Genomic DNA, 22,509 nt, shown 5'->3' with positions numbered 1-22,509 from the left:
CATCAACACTTGATGCTCCTTCTTGATTTCTACCTCTGCAGCCTTTAGCATTGCGAAGAGCTCGGGAATTGTCTTATCCATCCCTTGCATATTATAGTTCATCACGAAGCTCTTGTAGCTTGGTGGCAGTGATTGAAGAATTCTGTCAATGACACTATCATCCAGAAGATTAACTCCCAGTTGAATCAAGTGATTCTTATACCCAGACATTTTGAGTATATATTCACTGATAGAACTATTCTCCTCCATCTTGCAGCGGTAGAACTTATTGCAGACTTCATATCTCTCAATCCGGGCATTTGCTTGAAATATTAACTTTAACTCCTGGAACATCTCATATGCTCCATGACGTTCAAAATGTCGTTGAAGTCCCGGTTCTAAGCTGTAAAGCATGGCACACTGAACTATCGAGTAGTCATCAGCTTTGCTCTGCCAGACGTTTTTAACGTCATCAGTAGCATCTACAGCAGGCCTGGCACCCAGCGATGCTTCCAAGATGTATTTTTTTTGTGCAGCAATGAGGATAATCCTCAAGTTACGGACCCAGTCCATGTAATTTCTACCGTCATCTTTTAACTTTGGTTTCTCAAGGAACGCATTAAAGTTCAACCGAACAACAACACGGGCCATCTATCTACAACAACATAGACAAGCAAAATACTATCATGTACTAAGTTCATGATAAATTAAAGTTCAACTAATCATATTACTTAAGAACTCCCACTTAGATAGACATCCCTCTAATCATCTAAGTGATCACGTGATCCAAATCAACTAAACCATGTCTGGTCATCACGTGAAATGGAGTAGTTTTCAATGGTGAACATCACTATGTTGATCATATCTACTATATGATTCATGTTCGACCTTTCGGTCTCAGTGTTCTGAGGCCATATCTGCATATGCTAGGCTCGTCAAGTTTAACCTAGGAGTTTCTGCGTGTGCAAAATTGGCTTGCACCCGTTGTATGTGAACATAGAGCTTATCACACCCGATCATCACATGGTGTCTCGGCACAACGAACTTTGGCAACAGTGCATACTCAGGGAGAATACTTGTACCTTGAAATTTAGTGAGAGATCATCTTATAATGCTACCGCCGATCTAAGCAAAATAAGATGCATAAAAGATAAACATCACATGCAATCAATATAAGTGATATGATATGGCCATCATCATCTTATGCCTTTGATCTCCATCTCCAAAGCACCATCATGATCACCATCGTCACCGGCGCGACACCTTGATCTCCATCGTAGCATCATTGTCGCCTCGCCAACTATTGTTTCTACGACTATCGCTACTGCTTAGTGATAAAGTAAAAAAATTACAGGGCGATTGCATTGCATACAATAAAGCGGCAACCATATGGCTCCTGCCAATTGCCGATAACTTTGTTACAAAACATGATCATCTCATACAATAAAATATAGCATCATGTCTTGACCATATCACATCACAACATGCCCTACAAAAACAAGTTAGACGTCCTCTACTTTGTTGTTGCAAGTTTTACGTGGCTGCTACGGGCTAAGCAAGAACCGTTCTTACCTACGCTCAAAACCACAATGATATTTCGTCAAGTATGTGATGTTTTAACCTTCATAAGGACCGGGCGTAGCCGCACTCGGTTCAACTAAAGTTGGAGAAACTGACACCCGCCAGCTATCTGTGTGCGAAGCATGTCGGTAGAACCAGTCTCGCGTAAGCGTACGCGTAATGTCGGTCCGGGCCGCTTCATCCAACAATACCACCGAATCAAAGTATGACATGTTGGTAAGCAGTATGACTAGTATCGCCCACAACTCACTTGTGTTCTACTCATGCATATAACATGTACGCATAAACCTGGCTCGGATGCCACTGTTGGGGAACGTAGTAATTTCAAAAATTTCCTACACACACGCAAGATCATGGTGATGCATAGCAACGAGAGGGAAGAGTGTCGTCCACGTACCCTCGTAGACCATAAGCGGAAGCGTTATGACAACGCGGTTGATGTAGTCATACGTCTTCACGATCCAACCGATCCAAGTACCGAACGCGCGGCGCCTCCGAGTTCTGCACACGTTCAGCTCGGTGACGTCCCACGAACTCATGGTCCAGTAGAGCTTCGCAGGAGAGTTCTGTCAGCACGACGGCGTGATGACGGTGATGATGATGCTACCGATGCAGGGCTTCACCTAAGCACCACTACGATGTTACCGAGGTGGATTATGGTGGAGGGGGGCACCGCACATGGCTTGGAACAATCAACTTGTGTGTCATAGGGTGCCCCCTGCCCCCGTATATAAAGGAGCAAGGGGGGAGGTCGGCCGGCCCTTGGGGCGCGCCAAGGAGGGGGGAGTCCTCCTCCTAGTAGGAGTAGGACTCCCCTTTCCTAGTCCAACTAGGAAGAGGGAAGGGGGAAGGAAAGAGAGGAAGAGGGAAAGAGGTGCGCACCCCCTCCCCTAGTCCAATTTGGACTCCCCTTGGGGGGGGCGCCACCTCCTAGGCTGCTGCCCTCTCTCTCTCCTAAGGCCCACTAAGGCCCAATACTTCCCCCGGGGGTTCCGGTAACCCCTCCGGCACTCCGGTTTTCTCTGAAACCACCCGGAACACTTTCGGTGTCCGAATATAGTCATTCAATATATCGATCTTTATGTCTCGACCATTTCGAGACTCCTCATCATGTCCGTGATCATATCCGGGACTCTGAACTACCTTCGGTACATCAAAACACATAAACTCATAATATCGATCGTCACCGAATGTTAAGCGTGCGGACCCTACGGGTTCAAGAACTATGTAGACATGACCGAGACACATCTCTAGTCAATAACCAATAGCAGAATCTGGATGCTCATATTGGCTCCCACATATTCTACGAAGATCTTTATCGGTCAAACCGCATAACAACATACGTTGTTCCCTTTGTCATCAGTATGTTACTTGCCTGAGATTCCATCGTCGGTATCTCAACACCTAGTTCAATCTCGTTATCGGTAAGTCTCTTTACTCGTTCCGTAATGAATCATCCCAAAAACTAACTCATTAGTTACAATGCTTGCAAGGCTTATAGTGATGTGCACTACCGAGAGGGCCCAGGGATACCTCTTCGACAATCAGAGTGACAAATCCTAATCTTGATCTATGCCAACTCAACAAGTACCATTGCAGACACCTGTAGAGCACCTTTATAATCACCCAGTTACGTTGTGATGTTTGGTAGCACACAAAGTGTTCCTCCGGTATTCTAGAGTTGCAAAATCTCATAGTAATAGGAACATGTATAAGTCATGAAGAAAGCAATAGCAGTAAACTCAAATGATCAAGTGCTAAGCTAACGGAATGGGTCAAGTCAATCACATCATTCCCCTAATGATGTGATCTTGTTTATCAAATGACAACTCATGTCTATGGCTAGGAAACTTAACCATCTTTGATCAACGAGCTAGTCAAGTAGAGGCATACTAGTGACACTCTGTTTGTTTATGTATTCACACATGTATTATGTTTCCGGTTAATACAATTCTAGCATGAATAATAAACATTTATCATGAATTAAGGAAATAAATAATAACTTTATTATTGCCTCTAGGGCATATTTCCTTCATGTAGGATTTTTTTGAAATTACTGCGTTTCCCAACACCGCCTTCGCCCACTTGAGGGTGGTCTTGTCGACAGCGACCATGGCCTCGTGCTCCTTCTTCACGGGGAGCAAACCTGGCTCGATCTTTGCCCGGATGAGGCGGTAGGAAGAAGGACAGGGGCGGCCGCCCTTGTTGATGACAAGGGCACCGCCACGGGTGCAGCGCCCCAGTGTCGTCTCCTGCGGCTCCGGCTTGACGGGGCGAAGTGCCGGCGAGCCAGAGGACAGAGAGCCAGAGCCTGACGATGATGATGTCGCCGTCTTCATTCGCCGTGGCGTCCAGGAGCTGTCGCGGCGGCGAGAGAAGGAAGGGGGCGTCGGGTACTCCAGGCGCGCGCGTGTTGCCGACCTGGATGTACTCGAGGACGGACTCAAGGGTGCGGCCTGGGACGCCCCACCATAGGCGCCGCCCCTCGGAGTTGAGGCGGCCGCGGGACTCGACGCCGTTGGTGGCGGCAATCTGCTCCTCGTGGCGCCGTCGAAGTACGTCGTCCACAGCGCGTTGATGTCGAGGGCGTACCTCGGCTGGTTCCGCTGTGGCTCCGGCAGCAAAGACCGGATGCGTGCGATTCGGCTCGCCGGGCCGCTCAGGTGGGCGCGGGCGGCACAGGGACGCCGCCGATGCTGAGCCTCCAGGTGCCCGGCACCCGCATGTCTGGGGGCGCCGGGTAGTCGGCCTCGTAGAGGAGGCCTGCCTCATCCTCGTGCAGATGGAGGCGGCTGAAGCCGTTCGCCGTTGCGCCGTCGCATGGGGGAGAGTGGGAGAGAGAGGCGCCGGCGGCGACAGGTAGAGAGAAGGGCGTCGGTGGCGAGAGCTTGTGCGTTCACCAGCGAGGGAAGACGGCTTTTATAGCCGCGGATGGGCGGTGGGAGAGCTATCGCCGTGTGCCGCGTGGCAGGAGCGGGCGGGACGCGCGTCGCCGCGCCTTCATTGCGCCACCCGTGAGGCATCAATAGAAGGCTGACCGACGTGGCAACGCGGCAGCCTTGGCATTGATATCTGCAGGAACCAAGGCGATGAGGACGACAAAGGCGGCGAGTCACTGACTCGGCAGACCCACTCCTTTTCGCGCCAAAAAAACGTTTCCCCGGCGCCCCCAGCGCGCCGGGTTCAGACTAGGTCCGCCGGCACCAAAATTGGCCCTAACCGACGAAAATTAGGATTTTGGGGACGCGACTGGGCCGAATACTCGATAGACCCGCTCCTTTTCGCGCCAAAAAACGTTCCCCGGGCACCCGCAGGCGCCCCCAGCGCGCCGGGTTCGGACTGGGTCCGCCGGCGCCAAAATCGGCCCTAACCGGTGAAAATTGGGCGCGCGACTGGACCGAATTTTCTACGCCGGCGACGAAAAAGGGCCTTGGGGGGCACCTTGGGGGTGTGACTGGAGATGCTCTAATTTTGTTACAGTGTAAATGCCGTGGGTTGTTGTCAAGAATTTGTACACCGGTACTTTCTTAATACAGAAACTCTACACTAATATACTTGCCCTGGATATGGCCCCCTCCAAGGCTCCAACCAACACAAGTTTGTTAACCATGACCCTATTGTTGGTAATACTCCCTCTGTTTTTAAATATTTGTCTTTCTAGACATTTCAAATGACTACTACATATGAATGTATGTAGACATATTTTAAAGTGTAGATTCACTCATTTTGCTTCGTATGTAGTCACTTATTGAAATGACTAGAAAGACAAGTATTTAGGAACGGAGGAAGTAGTTGGTATGCATCACCGTACACTCAATCCTAAGGCACGTGCTCTAGGCGCGAGTGACGTTCGTCGCCATATGGGCCTGCCATGTTGGGACCATATCACAATTATATGTAAACTGACCCCGCAAACATAAATTACGTAAACTAGCAAAGTCAAGTGAACTATGGACAGTGCTCATCCGTCATCAGGTAAACAAATCGGAAAATAAAAGCTAAACTGAGTATAACAATTTAAAAGTGAAAATGTATTTTCAATTAGCATGCGATAGAAAAACAGTAATCACCAAATATACATGCAAGCATCAGAGACTTTCTCAATGCCAAAACAAGTAACGGGCGGTACATTCGAAGCGGCTCACTAGATTCTCTTGCACCGACAAAAAGCCTTCCGGATGAAACGAACACGCAGTAGCTTTTGCAGCACAAGACAAAAAGCTTATCTTGGTTTACAAACCCAAGTGGTGCGATTAATTAACATTCCACCGACCAATATCTGGGGTTAATAAAGTGAAGAATAGAAAATTGGGAGGGTGATTAAAAACTAGTATAAAGCAGAAGGGCTTCTTGACAGTGTTCAAAAAAACTCATAAGTACGTGTCTGAGAAAGGCAGAGCATCACGTGGTGAGGGGCCAAAGTTCAGCATCAGAACATGAGTGTGCAGTTAGACAGGAAGATTGCAGAGAATGCAAGCGCCACATGGCTTATCATGTCATGAGATTTCCATGTGTCAGTGTCTTACTGGCTCTTCGAGTCCAAAGCAGAGAAATGACTATTATGGTCTGGAAAATTCTACTCGCCCAGCTAATATATTGTGAAGAGATTGCAGCTATCAAGTAATTTTTTTTATGCACGAACAAGTTTGATCAAGAAGGTTAAGCTGAGAGAGAAATGTGAGCAACACATGTGGCAACTACAAGCGCACTATTGTATTTTGCATACTCTCTGTGGCTCAGCGATTTTATAACTGGGACATTTGGCCCCTCAAGGTGCGATTTCTCTTTTGTGAAAAAAAGCTTGAGATAGATTTGTAGCAAGGGTTGCGGGTCATTGCATCACCTTTTTCTGTTGGCTTCCGATTTTCAATGTTACATTTCTTTTGAACCAAAAGTCAAAATTAAGTTCCTTTTTAGATTCGTGTTTTCTTTTGTGACGAGGGCTTTCAAATGAGATATATTTCAATACGTTCTGACGAGTTTTACAATTTTGTTAAGTTTCAACTCTGAAACTTGGTGCAAGCGATCGACAAAATGCTTAGTTTCGGAATCTGCGACTGACAAAATAGTAAATTTCAGAAACTAAAACTTAAAACTTATTGTACCATCGTGCGGGATCCCACGACTTTACGGATTGGAAGGCAATCGGGTGGTTGGCACGGTGCGTGCCTCTGCAAATTTCTTGGAGAATCTAAAAGATTGGAGATGTTGAGTATAGTCATATCGATAGGCAATATTCATTTCACTTTTTTCTTTTTCACGAAAAGGACGATTAACCATCATCCTGTAGCTGATGCAAATAGCCATATATGTATATTTAAAACAGGGGTGGACCTATTTTTTGTGGAGTGGGGCACTTACTATACAAATTTGAAGAATTTCAAAAAATTCTTTTAGAATACAAGCTTGAAATTTCAAAATTTTGAGTGGGTCCTAGGCACTCACTCATCACTATGTAGGTCCACCCCTGATTTAATAAAACACTTAAAGACGATAGCAAGCATTTAATCCTTTGTAATGTCCGGTCAAGTCTATTTTTCTTTTGTCGCTCATGACTCAGTCCATGTGTTGTGGAAGGACGTCTATGTCAGAAGTGGAGTATCTACTCCCGAGCACAAATGCTCCCTGATGAACAGTATAATAAAAAATAGTAAAAAATTTAAACAATTTCAAGTCTTTTTGGTGGTAAACTTTGATATATGTTTTGTGTCCTTGCAATAATATCATAATGAATGACATTCGTGGAAGTTGTGGGAAAAAAATGAAAGGACATTTTGCAGTTCTGTTTTTTTTTTTTTGCCATGACTTCCATGAATGTCATTTCATGATGTAATTTGCCAATCATACAAAACATTTTTCATAGTTTGGCACAAAAAAATTCAGAATTTTTTGAATTTTTTTTCAATTTTACGTTCACCCCGAGCTCATTTGAGCTTGGGAGCAGAAGAGGACTTTCGCCTATGTGCCCTTCAACTTAGCTTCTTTGCTTTTATTTTGGTCATGACTTGTGGGTTGTAACATGACTTTTGCCGTGTTAGATGGTTTTGTTTGTGAAAGCCCCCATTTTGTCATTAAAAATGGTTAGCTTTCTAGTTAGATAATTTGATGTCATAAACACTTGCAAGGATTTTTAAGGAGAGAGCAACCTACCCCCTGTAATAGCAGAGACTAAAGTATGTTAGCTTATGTGGGGGATACATTTCCGATCTTGGGTATGGACCTCTACTTTAATTACCATACCTTGATATCAAAAAGACATGCGATATTCCCCCCAAAAAAAGATATGCTATATGGGCGCTTTTCACTCGTCATGGATACCTCAACCATGCCGTTCTTGTTTGTAAACATTTTACACACAGATTTATCGATATAAATGAAATCTATATCTATTTCCAAGTTTTTTGCTTGTGCTTGTATTTCAAACCCATTTACCACAAGAGAGCTAATCAGTAGAAACCTAACAAAATTTGTCCTCTTTAACAAATAAAATATTTCCATGGTAAATGAACTTTTTTATATTTCCATGTTGTTCTTGTTTGGAGCATCATTTTTCCATCTTAGTAAATATTTTAAAAATAAATATCCAGGGTAATAATATGCAGAGTCAAATATATTAACTAGTGAAAACATGGCATGCGACCAAAAGAAAATAGCCAATCCGGCCCATAATGTAATGTACATTGGTTTTCATGAAAGTACAAATTATGACAAAGTTTATAGAGAAAATTTTCCGTATCTATAATACCATATATATATATACACATACGATATGAAGATATATTTATGATGAATCTTTTTTAAAACATAGTACAACCACAGATGCCCACATACACGCACATATACTCGCCATTGTAACGCATGCACACACACCCTATCTCTATAAGCATCTGCGAGATACTGAGTTGACATCACAAATTGATGAAGCCGCCACATGCGCCTCATAGCCAACGAGAACATTTTCTCCCAGTAAAGAAAACATGGCCACAAAATGTGAAATAAATCCAGTGAAATATAGCACCACTGCAAAGTTTAGGACATGAACCCATGTAGGCTGGTTCCACCACAAGGAACCTAACATTTAGTTTAGATATGTATGATTAATCTATCGACATTGATTTGGTATCCTAGAGTATATAATTTTGGTCAAAGTTTACAACATTTGACTTACAAAAAAATTAAAAACACACTACATTCTAGGACGGATAGAGTAACATGTACTCCCTCTTTTCATATATATATATATATATATATATATATATATATATGGCCTAATACATTTTTCAAGGCAGCCCTTGACTATTGATAAGATCAATAATGTATGAGATGTATAATTTGAAAATTATATCATTAGGAGCTCCTTCCACATATGGATTTGATGGTGTGCTTTCTATAACTTGCATGCCATATATTATTGCTTTAACATGTGGTCAAAATTATCCTCGAAAAATGCATTAGGCCCTGTATACATGGCAGGAGGAGTACGTAAGATTTTTTTAAAATGGTTGAATACATCAGAAGAAATAACTAAAGGGTAATAAATACATCTACATGCATACTCCCAGTCATCTATTTTGGGCGGAGGGAGTATCAATGTGCAGTTGTAATGGCGTTACCTTGACTAGTCAAACGCACCAAGTCGGTCAAAACTCGAAAGCGAGGTTGAGGTCAACAAGAAGCTTGCAGCACCCACTGGCCACCGGGAGTTGGTCCATAATCTATCTACTCTACCGAATTAAAAACCACAGAAGGTATGTGCGAGTGTGCGTTGTACATTTGGATAGATCTTATAAAGGTACTATAAACGTAGCGATCAAATCCCACCAACACCCACCAAAAAGAAATACATTCCACAAATGACAGAGCGGAAGACACAAACTGGCTATATTCAAATTACCACCACCCATTCCCGAAAATAAATATTTTGATTTAACCTACACATTTTTACAGTGGAGGCAAAAGCAACTGTCACTTCATAAGAATTTAAAAAAATGCGTCTGGGAGCAACGGTACGGTAGTAAAAGTGGCGTTACCGTCCGGGAATTTTTGACGTTAACGCGGATTATTATTGCCGTCAAGATGGCGATGGCAGGAAAGCTCGAGTGCGTCGGCGTCATCTGATGCATGGTGTGTCTCCAACCCAAAGGCAGAAAAAGGGGGAACGAAAAGAAAGGCAGGCAAAGCTGGGGTGGGGCAGATAGAAGAAGCGGGGGGAGGTTGCCATTGATAGAGACCACGAGCTCTCCTCCAAGCCACCGCTCCGCTCTGCAGGAGCCTCCTGAGTCCTGACCCTGCTTGCTGCCCCCCTGGATCTCGGCCCTGCCCGCTGCCATTGCCTCTGCCGCCACCCTCCCTGGCCACCCACCTACCCACTGCTCTACGACCACGGCCACACTTGTCTCCAGCCGCTCGGATTGGATCGCCTCGGCTCGAGCCCCGTCCGCGCGTCAGCGTGAGCGCTCCTGTTCCCCGATCGATTTGTGTTCTTGGCTTTGCTTCTTGTTCTTGATTTGGTTCCGGTGCCCCTGTTTTGCTCCCCGCGAGGAAGATCTGACTGTGATGGTTCCGTGGGCTCTCTGCTGCTTGCCCAAGTTCTTGGATTTTCCTTCCGTTCGGTTACCAGTTCGTGATTTCTGTGCCACAAAGATCTGTGTTTTTGGCAGCTGATAAAATGTGACGAATTGTTTCTCTTTCTGTCTTCCATTTCACCAGCGATTTGAGCATGCTCCGGTTCGGTTTCCTTTCGCGGCATTAGAAAAGATCTCCTTTTGGTTTGATTCGCCAAACAGCAGCCAATCCTGCCTTGATTTCCTCTCGTGAATATCCCATGGCGATGCATCCGAGATTTGCATCGGCGGCGACTTTGTCTCGGCCCCCGTTGTCTCTTGCTGCATTATTACTGCATTTGGGCTCCTAGTGGCCGGCAGTTTTGGCTCCTCTGATCTGGCCAAATTTGTCTGTCACATTCAGTAATCTTTTGTTTTTTCACTCTGGTTGCTGATCAGCCAGTAGCTGGATTTTATGTTTTACAGTTCACCATCCGAGCAATTTGCTTCCGCATTTAAACGGTTTGGCGCTTGACTGCAGAACTGGGTTCTCTTGATAAGGGACTAGAGATTGGACTGTTGAGTGGAGTTGGGGATGGAGAAGAGGGGTGGCACTCCATCGCCGTCGCCGAGGTCGACGGAGAAGTCCGGAAAGGACTTGACGAGGTCGGGGGACGCCAACGGCGGCGCGAGCGCCGGCGGCAACGCCACCCCGAAAGGCGACAAGGAGAAGGGAGTCAATGTGCAGGTCATCCTTAGATGCAGGTGAGTGAGGAGTGCTCAGCAGTTCTGCTTCAGACAAGTTCAGTGTCATGCTGTTTTTTGTGCCCACTCACACTCTGCAATTTGGTGCATTCAGGCCACTGAGTGAAGATGAGACAAAGGGGAATACTCCGGTGGTGATATCGTGCAACGAGCGCCGCCGGGAGGTCGCCGCCACTCAGGTCATCGCCAATAAGCAGATTGACCGGACTTTCGCCTTCGACAAGGTATTACATCATCTTCCACGGTCACTTGAGCATAAGCTATTACCTCACTAACTGGTGACAACCTCTGTCTAGTCACCTGTTTTGCACTTTACATTTGTTGATTGTTGTTGTTGACTTCATGTATGCAAGTTTTGACTCAAATTTAGTCTAATGATTGGTTCCGAGTAGGTCTTTGGCCCGTCATCAAAGCAGAAGGACTTGTTTGAACAATCCATCTCACCAATAGTGCATGAGGTCCTTGAGGGCTATAATTGCACAATTTTTGCCTATGGGCAAACCGGTACCGGCAAAACCTATACAATGGAAGGAGGTGGAACCAGAAAGGCCAAGGTAAATTGTTAACATTTTGTACTTGAAGTCAATTAAAAATGTACCTTTGGTATGCATGTTCCTTACCATTGGCTGGCTCCTGTAACAACCAGAGTGGTGAGCTCCCAACTGATGCTGGAGTTATCCCGAGGTCCGTCAGGCAAATTTTCGACATCCTTGAGGCCCAGTGCGCGGAGTACAGCATGAAAGTCACCTTTCTTGAGCTTTACAATGAAGAGATCACTGATTTGTTGGCTCCTGATGAGCCAAGGTTCCCTGTGTTACCTGTCCCTGAGGACAAGAATAAAAAGCCCATTGCCCTTATGGAAGATGGCAAGGGTGGTGTTTTTGTTAGAGGGCTTGAAGAGGAGGTTGTGTACTCTGCTGGCGAAATCTACAAGATTCTTGACAAGGGCTCTGCAAAGAGGCGCACCGCAGAGACATTGCTGAACAAGCAAAGCAGCAGGTCACACTCCATATTCTCAATCACAATTCACATCAAGGAATTGACTCATGAGAGCGAGGAGATGATCAAAATTGGGAAGCTTAATCTCGTCGATCTAGCTGGTTCAGAAAATATATCACGCTCAGGTGCTAGAGATGTGAGTGAACTTCAAATGTCCTATTCAGTATTTTTCTTCTTCTTTCCATGTACCTGATTTTTCAAATGCCATGAAGTACATTTGATATTCAATTGGATTGCAGGGCAGAGCGAGAGAGGCTGGGGAGATCAACAAGAGTTTGCTCACACTTGGCCGTGTTATTAATGCTCTAGTCGAGCACTCTGGACATGTCCCATATAGGTAGCTCTAAGGGCATTCTCCTGACTGCACCTGTGGTAGCAAAGCATTGCTAAAGAGGACTTAACATTGCTCTACCTATTTGTTTCAGAGATAGCAAGCTGACAAGATTATTGCGAGATTCATTGGGAGGGAAAACAAAGACTTGCATTATTGCTACAATATCACCTTCGGTATATTGCTTGGAAGAGACGTTGAGCACACTCGATTATGCACATCGTGCAAAAAATATCAGGAACAAACCCGAGGTTACTATCTTGTTTTTTTTGTTTCGATAATCCGTAAATATTGATGTTTCGCTACTTCAGATAGTAGAAACATTGACTGTGTTTTGTATCGCCTAACTTACTCTTATTAACATCGAGTCCAGGTGAACCAAAAGATGATGAAATCTGCTGTCATCAAGGACCTTTACTCCGAAATTGACCGCCTTAAACAAGGTTTGTCTGCGTGCACTTTTTTGCTATACTGAAATGTTAAATGTCATGCATTTTCTACTCACCTAGTCTCCTATCTGTTTTCAGAAGTGTTTGCGGCAAGAGAGAAAAATGGTATATACATTCCAAGAGAGCGCTACCTCCAAGAGGAAGCTGAGAAAAAGGTCTATCTCCATTTTTCAATTAAACCCTTGTTAGATTTGTTCAAGTAAACTGAATAAATCTTTATTCATCATCTCAACTTTTCAAACCTAACTTTTTCACTCAGGCCATGACAGAAAAAATAGAAAAACTGGGAGTTGATCTAGAGGCTAGGGATAAGGTTAGTTTGTCTATAAGTATGTCACAGCAAACCATTTATTTGAATGATGATTTGATTTTAAATCCTCTACACGATCTATGGGCAGCAATTGGTGGAACTAAAAGAACTTTATGATGCTCAAATGCTTTTGAGTGCAGAGTTGGGCGAAAAACTCGAGAAAACTCAGGTATCTTTATAGTGTCCAACTCATGGTTTTGCAATCTTGGGCAAATACATTATATAATTGCCATTCCATCTGTCTTTTGTCTGCAGAAAGATCTGGAGGACACCAGGCATGCTCTGCATGATTTAGAAGAAAAATACAGTGAAGCAAAGTCTACTATCAAAGAAAAGGAATTTGTAATATCTAATCTTCAGAACTCAGGTTTGTTGAACTAACTAATTATTACCTGCAAAAGCAAGAATTAACTCATTACTGCAAGTCTCTTTGCTTAGCAAGGCTTGCTCATTTCCTTCTTATAATTACTGGTAAATGAATCATCAATTGTTGTCAATTCTCTTGACATAGAATCAAAAGTTTATGTGCTCATCCATACTTGATTTCAGTTAGCCAATTGAGTGTATACTTACTATGTTTAACGACATTCAATGAAACTTGCTGGTATTTTTGCTACAGAAAAATCACTGGTAGACTGTGCCTATAATCTCCGCGCAGAATTAGAAAACGCTGCAGCAGATGTTTCTGGTCTATTCTCCAAAATAGGTTCGGCATCTCAACTCGATCACCCCTACTTTGTGATGGACCGGTTTCACTTCAATGGTCATTGTTCTTGAATACTGGCAGAGCGTAAAGACAAAATAGAAGATGGAAACAGGTCACTTGTGCAGAGATTTAGATCTCAACTGACCCAGGAGCTTGATGCCTTGCATAAAACCGTCTCCACTTCAGTGATGCAGCAGGAGGATCACCTCAAAGAAATGGAAGATGATATGCAGTCCTTCGTATCTTCAAAAGATGAGGCAATTTAGTTTCCCCTCAATGTTGTACTTAAAAGTTTATTTTGTGTTACTGCTATGTTAGGTGGAGTATGACATGCTTGAGTTACCCATTTTTAGGCTGCACAAGGGCTAAAGGAGAGCATACAAAACCTGAAAGCCCTGCATGGTTCAGGTATTACAGCGCTGGATAATTTAGCAGGCGAAATTGACATGAATTCTCAGACAACATTTGAGAAACTGAACTCACAAGTACAATCACACACATCAGATCTTGAGAAAGTAAGCTTTGTTTCTTTTGGCCAACTTGTGGTTGCAGTGACTATAGGAATATTTCTGATTGATTTTCCTGTATTTTATAGTGTTTCGGAGTAATTGCTTTGGGAGCAGACAACTTGTTAAATGAGCTTCAGTGTAGCCTTTCGAAACAAGAAGAGCGATTAGCCCACTTCGCAAACAAGCAGCGGGAGGTCTGTAATATATTTTGAGGCACTAGAACATTTGTATTTGCTTAAGCCATTCTGTTTCAACTTTTCTGTTAATGTGTGCAGGGACACCTAAGAGCCGTGGAAGCGTCACGGTCCATCTCAAATATTACTGTTGGTTTCTTCCATTCACTGGATGTTCATGCATCTAAACTTACTAGTATTTTGGAAGAAACACAAGGTGTGCAAGATCAACAACTTATTGATCTTGAGAAGAAATTTGAGGTTATTCCTAATGATAATTATTACATTCAGTATGCAGTTAATAAATTAATATAACTTCCTAACATAATGTGATTTTATCATTTTTGACAGGAGTGTGCAGCTAATGAAGAAAAGCAACTTATAGAAAAGGTGGCAGAGATGCTTGCAATTTCTAATGCAAGAAAGAAGAAGCTAGTAAGTGTTATCCATCTTCTGTAATTCATATTTTAGCCTGTGACTATCTGAGTGCTAGTAATCTAGTATACGACGTGATACCAAAAAAAGAAGTTATGTGCCGTCGATGATTGATTGAGGAGTTGAACTATTACACAACTGCTACACATTGTTAATCATAAGCACATACTACAGGTCCAAACGGCTGTAGGTGACCTTCGAGAGAGCGCTGTAAACAGGACAGGTCAGCTGCAGAAAGAAATTTCAACAGCACAGGACTTCACCTCATCCGTACGGGAAAAGTGGGGCTTTTACATGGAAGAAACGGAGAATAATTACATTGAAGATACCACTGCAGTCGACAGTGGACGGTCTTGCTTGGCAGAAGTTCTTGTGGAATGGTCAGTATGGCTACTTGATGTGATGCTTTCTGCTATGAAATATGGAGATTTCAGTGCTTAACGTTTTCTCGAAATCTGCAGCAAAACTAAGACGGGCATGGGTGCACAACAATGGAAGAATGCTGAGGATTCTCTCTTCAGCCTTGGCAAAGGAAATGTTGAATCAGTAGATAGCATAGTCAGGTATTAGCACAGGAACTGATCTGGAAGATTTTAAATTTTCTTTTTATCTTAAACTGGCAATTGTGAATAGCAATCATGGTGTGTGCATTTTACCAGGACCGGGAGAGAAGCCAACCAATTGCTGCGTTCCAAATTGTCTGCCGCAGTATCGACTACCCTTGAAGATATAGATGTAGCAAACAAGGCTCTTCTTTCTTCCATTGACAGTAAGTTCTTAATGCTTCGAGTTACTAAAACACAGGGCATAGCGTGATTTTTCCTCATTTTGATGACAACTTAATGTTATTTCAGGCTCGCTGAAGGTTGACCATGAGGCGTGCGCAAACATTGTCTCCGTTCTCACCCCGTGCCACGGGGAAATGACGGAGTTGAAGGGTGCGCATTACCACAAGGTCGTGGAGATAACCGGAAATGCGGGGAAATGCCTAGAGGAAGAATACCTGGTGAGCAGTCATGAAAAGTGATTGGTGGGGAAATCTGTTCTTTATCATCCTTGACAGTGACTGACCAAACCTGCGTTGCATCTTCTCCTTAAATGTCACAGGTGGATGAACCGTCGTGTTCAACGCCAAGGAGGCGGGAAATCGACCTTCCAAGCGCCGAGTCGATTGAGGAGCTGCGGACCCCAGACTACGACGAGCTCCTCAGGTCGTTCCGCGAGTCGAGGGCTGGATGGAGGCAGGCGAACGGAGACACGAAACACCTCCCGGAGGCGCAAGAAGAATCTACATCACCATCGTCGGTCAGGGATGCGAGGGTCCCCCTTATAGCAAGAAATTAGATTCATCCAGATCATCCTGTACAAAGGAGCCATTTGTTTAGTTTTACCATTTACCCAGTTGGTTTGCTGTTGATAGTGCCATCCATTTGATTAATTGCTATTGTCGGTTGAGGGGTTTGCTGTTCTTAGGCTGGTCACCAGTGAAGAGTATGTGTACTTACTACTGCATCAGTGTATCTCATGTAATATATATGTATTTACATAGGCAACACAGTGAAAGAATAATATTTTTGAGCACCAAGGGAAGACTCATTGAGCTGAATATTATGCTTCATGCGCTAGATGATTTTCCTCCATGAAAAATAAGAAAAACATGACGTCTTGATGACGAAAGTGCTATTTTGCTCCCAGGTGCAAATGTACCTGGATGAAGACAAACATTCTTGACTGCTCTCCCTACGTACAATTTTTCATGAAGAGATCGCATTCATGATGCTTTGGGTAAAAAAAAAGGCACCCTAAAATGCTTAAGACATGAGCTGTTTCTGAGCACATGGAATGTTATTTCTGCAAGAAGTTTTGCACAGGAGTTGGACATGTGTTACAAAAAAAAGTTTTTAATATTAACTTTTCAGTTTTTTCTATTCACCCAAGCAGAAAGTCCATGTCTGATGACGAAATCTCTGTTGTACTGATATATGACTAAATATCTATTGAAAGATGAAGAAATCTTTGTTGAAAATAATAATAACAATAATAACCTGATGACTAAATCTCTGTTGCAAACAAGCCTCAACTGTCGGTAGGTCAAGTGTCACTGGCACTGGATTGCTGGCTGGTATCCAAATATGAGTGAAACGTACTGTAGTTACATAAACATATATTGGTGATCTAACAACTTTAGATGAGAACTGCACCACAACTGCACAAAGCCACTAGGAGGACAAAAAGAAAACTATGAAAGCCGCTGCTTCTTGACAAGAATGTACAAGCACAAGGGCAGAACCAAAAAACTATTTCTGCTACAAAATATTCTGTTGAGGGGAAGGCCTGACTGATAAAGGCGGCTGCCGCTTCATACCCTGCAAACCAAAAACAAGAGATCCTCAGTATGGGGATTATGGATGAAGGAACAGGGGGAACTGGACTAAAAATTATATTCGGAAATGCACGACATAATTAGGATAATTGTTACAATCAGTCGGTGAACTAAAAATTAACAAAAACAAAAAAAGAACATCTGTTCAAATCACTTCCCACGCTAACAATTACTGTACACAATATCTAGTTTTCACCTGCTATTTTTTTTTCTCAACATAATTAGGCTGGAGGTAAATGCGCTATGCCTGAGGCATATACAGACTGCATGATAAGGGATTCCTGAAGCTGTTCTAAACAACCCCTCCTACCGGTGAACTAGAGATATAAGACCTTTGGCAAAAAGGTAGATAACTGCAAACTTCTCCTAGGTCACAGCTTTCACAGACAGATTCAAGCCCAGAAATGTCTTAATCAGCCTGAACAAACAGATCTACAGGTCATCCTACTGTACATCTTTTCCTAAGGAAGCTACTAGCTGATGATCATTGTGAGAAGTAAGAAATAGACAAGAAAATTACGACTAAGACACAGAAAGTGAGTCGCAGATATATTTAGGGCTGAAGCAGTATATTACAACTTGCAGTTACGCAGTTTTGGTATAAAGGCAAGCTCAAACTTATATATAGATCAACAGGTTTCATACAACAAATGACCACCTAGCAGTTTCCAGTTTATATGTTACTATAGGATAAAGAGAAGGATGAAGTAACACTATAACAATGAAAAGAATGCCTGGTAAAAGTAGAATAAATTCAGAAAACTTCAAGTTTCTGCAGCAATTACCTAATCTGGTGCTCCAATATATGTCCTGCTAAGCATTATTCATGACAGGGTTGCATCCATGAACTCTTTTGACCCCTCTCTGTCTGCACCTTTATTAAACTCCCTGCTGGTGAATTGCACAGGGAGTGCCATATTGTGCTTCTTTTCTGGGGCTCTTGATGAATTGCCATCAGCTGTCCCCCTTGCTGCTGCTGCATCTACTGAAGGTCTGGAGCTACCAATATCTGGCCTTGCATCAGCTGTCCCCCTTGCTGCTGCTGCATCTACTGAAGGTCTGGAGCTACCAATATCTGGCCTTGCATCAGCTGTCCCCCTTGCTGCTGCTGCATCTACTGAAGGTCTGGAGCTACCAATATCTGGCCTTGCATCAGTAGAAACAAGCTTGCTGGTTTCTTTGTCATTTGTTGATGATGGAACAACATCAAGCTCAAGGTCACCTTCCAGCCCGCTGTTAGATGGATCCTGAACACCATCCTTGTCTTCTCCTGACGCTGTAGGGTCTGCATCAGCTTTCTTCTGTTTTTTTGCATTAGGGGTGCCATCATCCTCAGGATCATCGTTTCCTGCACCAGGGTCTGCGGGATCTGAATCTTTCCTTGGTCTCTTCCACTTTTTCGTAGATGATGTGCCATCATCCTCAAAATCTTCCTCCTCTCTACCCCTGTGCAGATAGGTCCACAATTTTTTGTCATTATCATACAGCACACAAGGATCACGCTCATAATGCAAGCGATCAAGAGCGCCACTGACAACTTGATTAACAGCAGCCTCTTTATTGGATTCTGCATGATTTAGGTACTGTGAATCTTTGAGAAGTGTGCAAACATCAGCTCTTGTTCCAGTTCTTCCAGGCAACCTAGAAGCAGCATCTCTTACAAGACAGAGAATAGTGACATGCGGAGGGCGATCAGGCAAGAGCATGGGATGTCCCCTAGCTTTTGACGTGGGCTTTCCACCTCCCCTTCGCAAAGGAGCAACAATAGATTTCTCCCCATCAGCAGCAGTATAGCAAAATGCTCTATCAGGAATTGAGTATCTCAAAAACTCCTCACGCTGGAAATATGCCCTTGCTTCGTCAGAGCTTGGGCTTATTGTGTTCAGACTCTTCTGGGCCCTAAGGTCCTTAAATCTTTCCTTCAAATCCAAGTTTGCAGGATTTGGTGCTGGAGGTGGTGGAAGGGATCCTATTTGCTTAAGGGTTTCCTGACCACTTTTCAGCCAATTAGCAAATGCATCGACCAACTTCACAAGCATCTTGTGTGGTATACCCCATGCCTCAGCAGAAGTTTCTTCATTAGGATCACTATATGAGGTAGCAGAAGGCAGTGGACCAACCCAGAACCAGCTTTTGTTCGACTTGTCATACGCAACTAGCGCTCTCCAGCCCTTTGCACCTAGAGGAGCTGTTCTAGATGACAGTACCTTGAGCACTCCTCGAACTAAATCCTGCAGGGGCTCCTGTGTTTCAAGTATGTTGGGATCTCCAGGATTAGTTTTAATCCGGTTAACAAGATCTTGAACAGTTAGTGCCGGCGAATTGCTCTGTGCGGTCTGCTCTGCAGCACTGGTATCTCCAACTTCATTGCCCGGTTGTGCTTGCTCTGCTGCACTTGGCTCTTGAGGCGTTTTGCCAGGTTCCTCACTATTGAACCATTTTCTGTTCTCCTCCCCATCAGTCTGCTTCGCTGCCACTGGAGTAACCTCAGTAGGAGTGACCGTAGCTGCCACTGGAGTAACCTCAGCAGGAGTGACCGTAGCTGCCACTGGAGTATCCTCAGCCGGAGCAACCATAGCCTTCTTAACAGCGGTTAGAAGATGTACGATGGAGAAAGAAAAGCCAGTATGGATGGTTGGTGTAATTGGTACATACTTCTTCTTAGGTTTCTCAGGTTCTACTGGCACCACAATAACCTCCGGCACGACAGGAGCTGGTTCTGCTACAGTAATTGCATCTGTAACAGTATCTGGCTTCTTTTTACTTTTCTTCTTCGAGCTGCCACTGATTTCTACCACCTTTGGACCAGATGGCGCATACTCACCATGCTCATCCAGGCTTGTAAGTTCAACTCTTCCTTTTTGCCTTTTGGAGCCAGAGCTGCAACTTGCGAGCGGCATGTTCGCTCTTTCAGAAACATCAAAGTCGCCATTAGAATCTTGGACTGCATAGCCTGCTCTACTGGCCAGCCTATCACTCTCTGGTGACCTCAGTGATTCATTGGCTTTCTCGTTGCTATCATGCAATTCAGAGTTGTCATAACCATGCATGTCCAGGTTTGCAATTCCCTTGCGCTTTCTTTCACTCCTTGCTGCTGGGGGTCTCATCACTTCACTAATCTGTTCCGCCACCTCCACATGCACATCGCGTAAATAATCAGGCTCTGCAACCTTTCCTCTGTGTGACCGCTTGCTCTGAGTCTGGTAGGGTTCCAAATCTGCAGTAGGGGCAGGATAATTTGTTTTGACTGATTTGCTAAGTTTGTTTGACTTTTTGGCACCATATGCTGGTATATGAAGTTCAGAATATTGAAGGTTTGGCTGTTCTTCAACAAGATTCATATCTGCCCCATCTTCAAACCGTTCTGATGAATCAGATTCTGTCTCCTCACTCTGAACATGGGCAGCTTTGCTCCTGGAGTCCTTCTGGCCAATCCTACCATGCTGACTATTGGATTTAACATTAATCTTAACCTGTGATATCCTGCCTCTAGGATCAGATCCAGAATGTGCACCATTTATCTGCTGTTCAATACTTTTGTAGGACTTAACCTTCACACCATGACCAACTTGAGGCTTCCTGCTCCTGTAATCGCCTTCAGGCTGCCCTCTCTGCCAGTCACTTAAGAGATCAGCATGGCTACCAGCTGGCCAATCCCTCGCTTCCACTTTGGGAGCTTTATTCTGGGCAGCTTTTCCACCGTATATCCGATCTCTCTCCGAGTATTTTGCACTCCTTGCATTCTCAGAATATGGAGGCTCAAATGATGCTGCTAAGGTAACTCCCTGATTACCAATGGCATTCCTGCCATGGTAGTAAGAAGAACCAGTCTGGCTATCATGGTAGTTGTTTCCATAAGGATTGATATCATAGCCCGTGGCCAATTCCTTCTTCACTGGCTTCATCAGAGGTCTCTGAGACCGGATCCTGGGCAAATTCCTGTCATATCCCAGGTCCTCAGAATGAAGGCCATCTATGCTTCTGTGCAGCTTCCCTCTATGCGCGACTCCAGCATCATACCCATAAGCATTATCTGGACGAGAAAGCTTAGGGAGAGCCACTGCAGCATCACGACCAGCCCCTCCAATGTACTCCTCACCCACGGCTTTTGACACACCCAACCGCAGAACGCCCTTGGACCTTTCCTTCCCTAAATTCCCAGCCTTGTTGAGAGCCATCTTATCTGGCTTCGACCGTGTCAAGAACTGTTCCGCAGACTCCCTGCTCTCTGAGTCAGTCTCTGATCCAGCCCGGGCAACCAAACCCAGTTCCTTCTGCTTCCGCTGTGCCTTCATTGCATCCATAGCTCTGAGCCTCTCACCAAGGCTGTACCCGTTGCAGCTCTTCCAGCAGTCCTTGGTGTCCCACAGCCCCAGCACCATCGAATTGTGGTACCTCTGCAGATGGTAGTAGTGCTTGCGCCGCTCCGCAAAGCGGCTGCCGCGGCGGTACAGGACAATCCTGGGGTCGCAGAGGCCGCCCTTGAGGCGGTCCAACAGGGCGGCCAGGGGGCTCCCGAAGTGGAAGTTGTCCCCCCTGAGGAGCTCGACGAGCGTGCGGGCGAATGTCTCCTGGTCCAGGTCGGGCAGGAAGGCGGCGAGGCGGAGCCGGTCGTCCTCGGAGAGCAGGCCGTTCCAGGCGTCCAGCGAGATCACGCCGCCGAGGTCGGGGAGGTCGTAGAGCTCCAGCGGCAGGGCGACGCTCTGGTCCCCGACCTGACACATCTCCGCCCCCGGCTCCCCGAGCTGCGTGATCTCCAGCTCGTCAGACCCCATCCCAGAGTCGTCCTCCTCCTCCTCTGCCTCCTCCGCCTCCTGCTCCTCCTCCTCCTGGCCGCCGCGATTCTGCTCCTCGGGAGAGAACCCATCCGCCTCGGACTCCTCAGACGCCGTGGCGGGCGACCGCTCCTCCTCGTCCTCCGTGGAGCCGTCCTCCCCGCCGGACTCCAGCCGCTGGACCCTGGCGCCGCCGGTCCTCACGATCGCCATCGCGCCACACCACCACCTGCGCCAAACCAACCCTCAGCAAAAACACACGCGCCGGCCAAAACCCTAGCCCCCGAATCCAGCCCAATCCACCCCGCCCCGCCCCACCGGGAGCGGAGCCGCGCCCGCGAATCAAACGGAAAGGGGAGAGGAAGAACAGGAAATCTCACCGGAGAGAGCAGCGGCGGCGCGGAAGCTGGGGGCGCGAAACCCTAACCCTAGCGCGGCGATGCGGGGTAGTGGGGATGGGGGCGGAGGGGACGGGGACGGGACGGGAGGCGGATAAATAGTGGGCGGGCGAGGAAGACGACGGAGACGTGGCGGCCGCGGGGGCCGTCGGATGCGCGGGCCGGGCGGGATT

The 22,509-nt window shown here is 45.3% G+C and overlaps 2 protein-coding genes across 3 annotated transcripts; one reads left to right on the top strand and one right to left on the bottom strand.

The window, feature by feature from the left end:
- The first annotated feature begins 9,734 nt into the window (after positions 1-9,734).
- LOC119362085 (kinesin-like protein KIN-5A) lies at positions 9,735-16,386 on the top strand. The gene is made up of 23 exons (XM_037627257.1): positions 9,735-10,009; positions 10,645-10,868; positions 10,963-11,092; positions 11,261-11,422; positions 11,515-12,003; positions 12,107-12,204; positions 12,293-12,449; positions 12,572-12,641; positions 12,726-12,802; positions 12,907-12,960; positions 13,046-13,126; positions 13,213-13,324; positions 13,577-13,663; positions 13,745-13,920; positions 14,017-14,178; positions 14,259-14,366; positions 14,448-14,606; positions 14,697-14,780; positions 14,955-15,160; positions 15,242-15,343; positions 15,440-15,549; positions 15,635-15,786; positions 15,888-16,386. The coding sequence occupies exons 2-23, from the start codon at positions 10,699-10,701 to the stop codon at positions 16,122-16,124; spliced, it is 3,183 nt and encodes a 1,060-aa protein (XP_037483154.1). The 5' UTR covers positions 9,735-10,009; positions 10,645-10,698; the 3' UTR covers positions 16,125-16,386.
- Positions 16,387-16,806: 420 nt separating this feature from the next.
- Positions 16,807-22,489, bottom strand: LOC119362067. 2 transcript variants are annotated; one of them, XM_037627248.1, is made up of 4 exons: positions 22,319-22,489; positions 18,310-22,167; positions 17,949-18,243; positions 16,807-17,146 (listed from the first exon to the last, which is right to left on the bottom strand). In XM_037627248.1, the coding sequence occupies exons 2-3, from the start codon at positions 22,149-22,151 to the stop codon at positions 17,988-17,990; spliced, it is 4,098 nt and encodes a 1,365-aa protein (XP_037483145.1). In that variant the 5' UTR covers positions 22,152-22,167; positions 22,319-22,489; the 3' UTR covers positions 16,807-17,146; positions 17,949-17,987. The 2 variants fall into 2 exon arrangements, with proteins under 2 accessions (XP_037483145.1, XP_037483138.1); XM_037627241.1 differs by having other exon boundaries at positions 17,949-22,167; positions 22,319-22,487.
- Positions 22,490-22,509: the final 20 nt, after the last annotated feature.

This window comes from Triticum dicoccoides, chromosome 1A, assembly GCF_002162155.2.
Source record: "Triticum dicoccoides isolate Atlit2015 ecotype Zavitan chromosome 1A, WEW_v2.0, whole genome shotgun sequence".
Taxonomy (NCBI): Eukaryota; Viridiplantae; Streptophyta; class Magnoliopsida; order Poales; family Poaceae; genus Triticum; species Triticum dicoccoides.
This window is presented reverse-complemented; position numbering and strand designations above follow the sequence as displayed.

Excerpts from the sequence above, each read along its gene's own strand:
- LOC119362085 (XM_037627257.1), top strand. The coding sequence starts at position 10,699 with ATGGAGAAGAGGGGTGGCACTCCATCGCCGTCGCCGAGGTCGACGGAG. Across the intron at positions 12,450-12,571 it reads ATATCAGGAACAAACCCGAG|GTGAACCAAAAGATGATGAA; the intron begins GTTACTATCTTG and ends CATCGAGTCCAG. Across the intron at positions 14,367-14,447 it reads TCGCAAACAAGCAGCGGGAG|GGACACCTAAGAGCCGTGGA; the intron begins GTCTGTAATATA and ends TAATGTGTGCAG.
- LOC119362067 (XM_037627241.1), bottom strand. The coding sequence starts at position 22,151 with ATGGCGATCGTGAGGACCGGCGGCGCCAGGGTCCAGCGGCTGGAGTCC.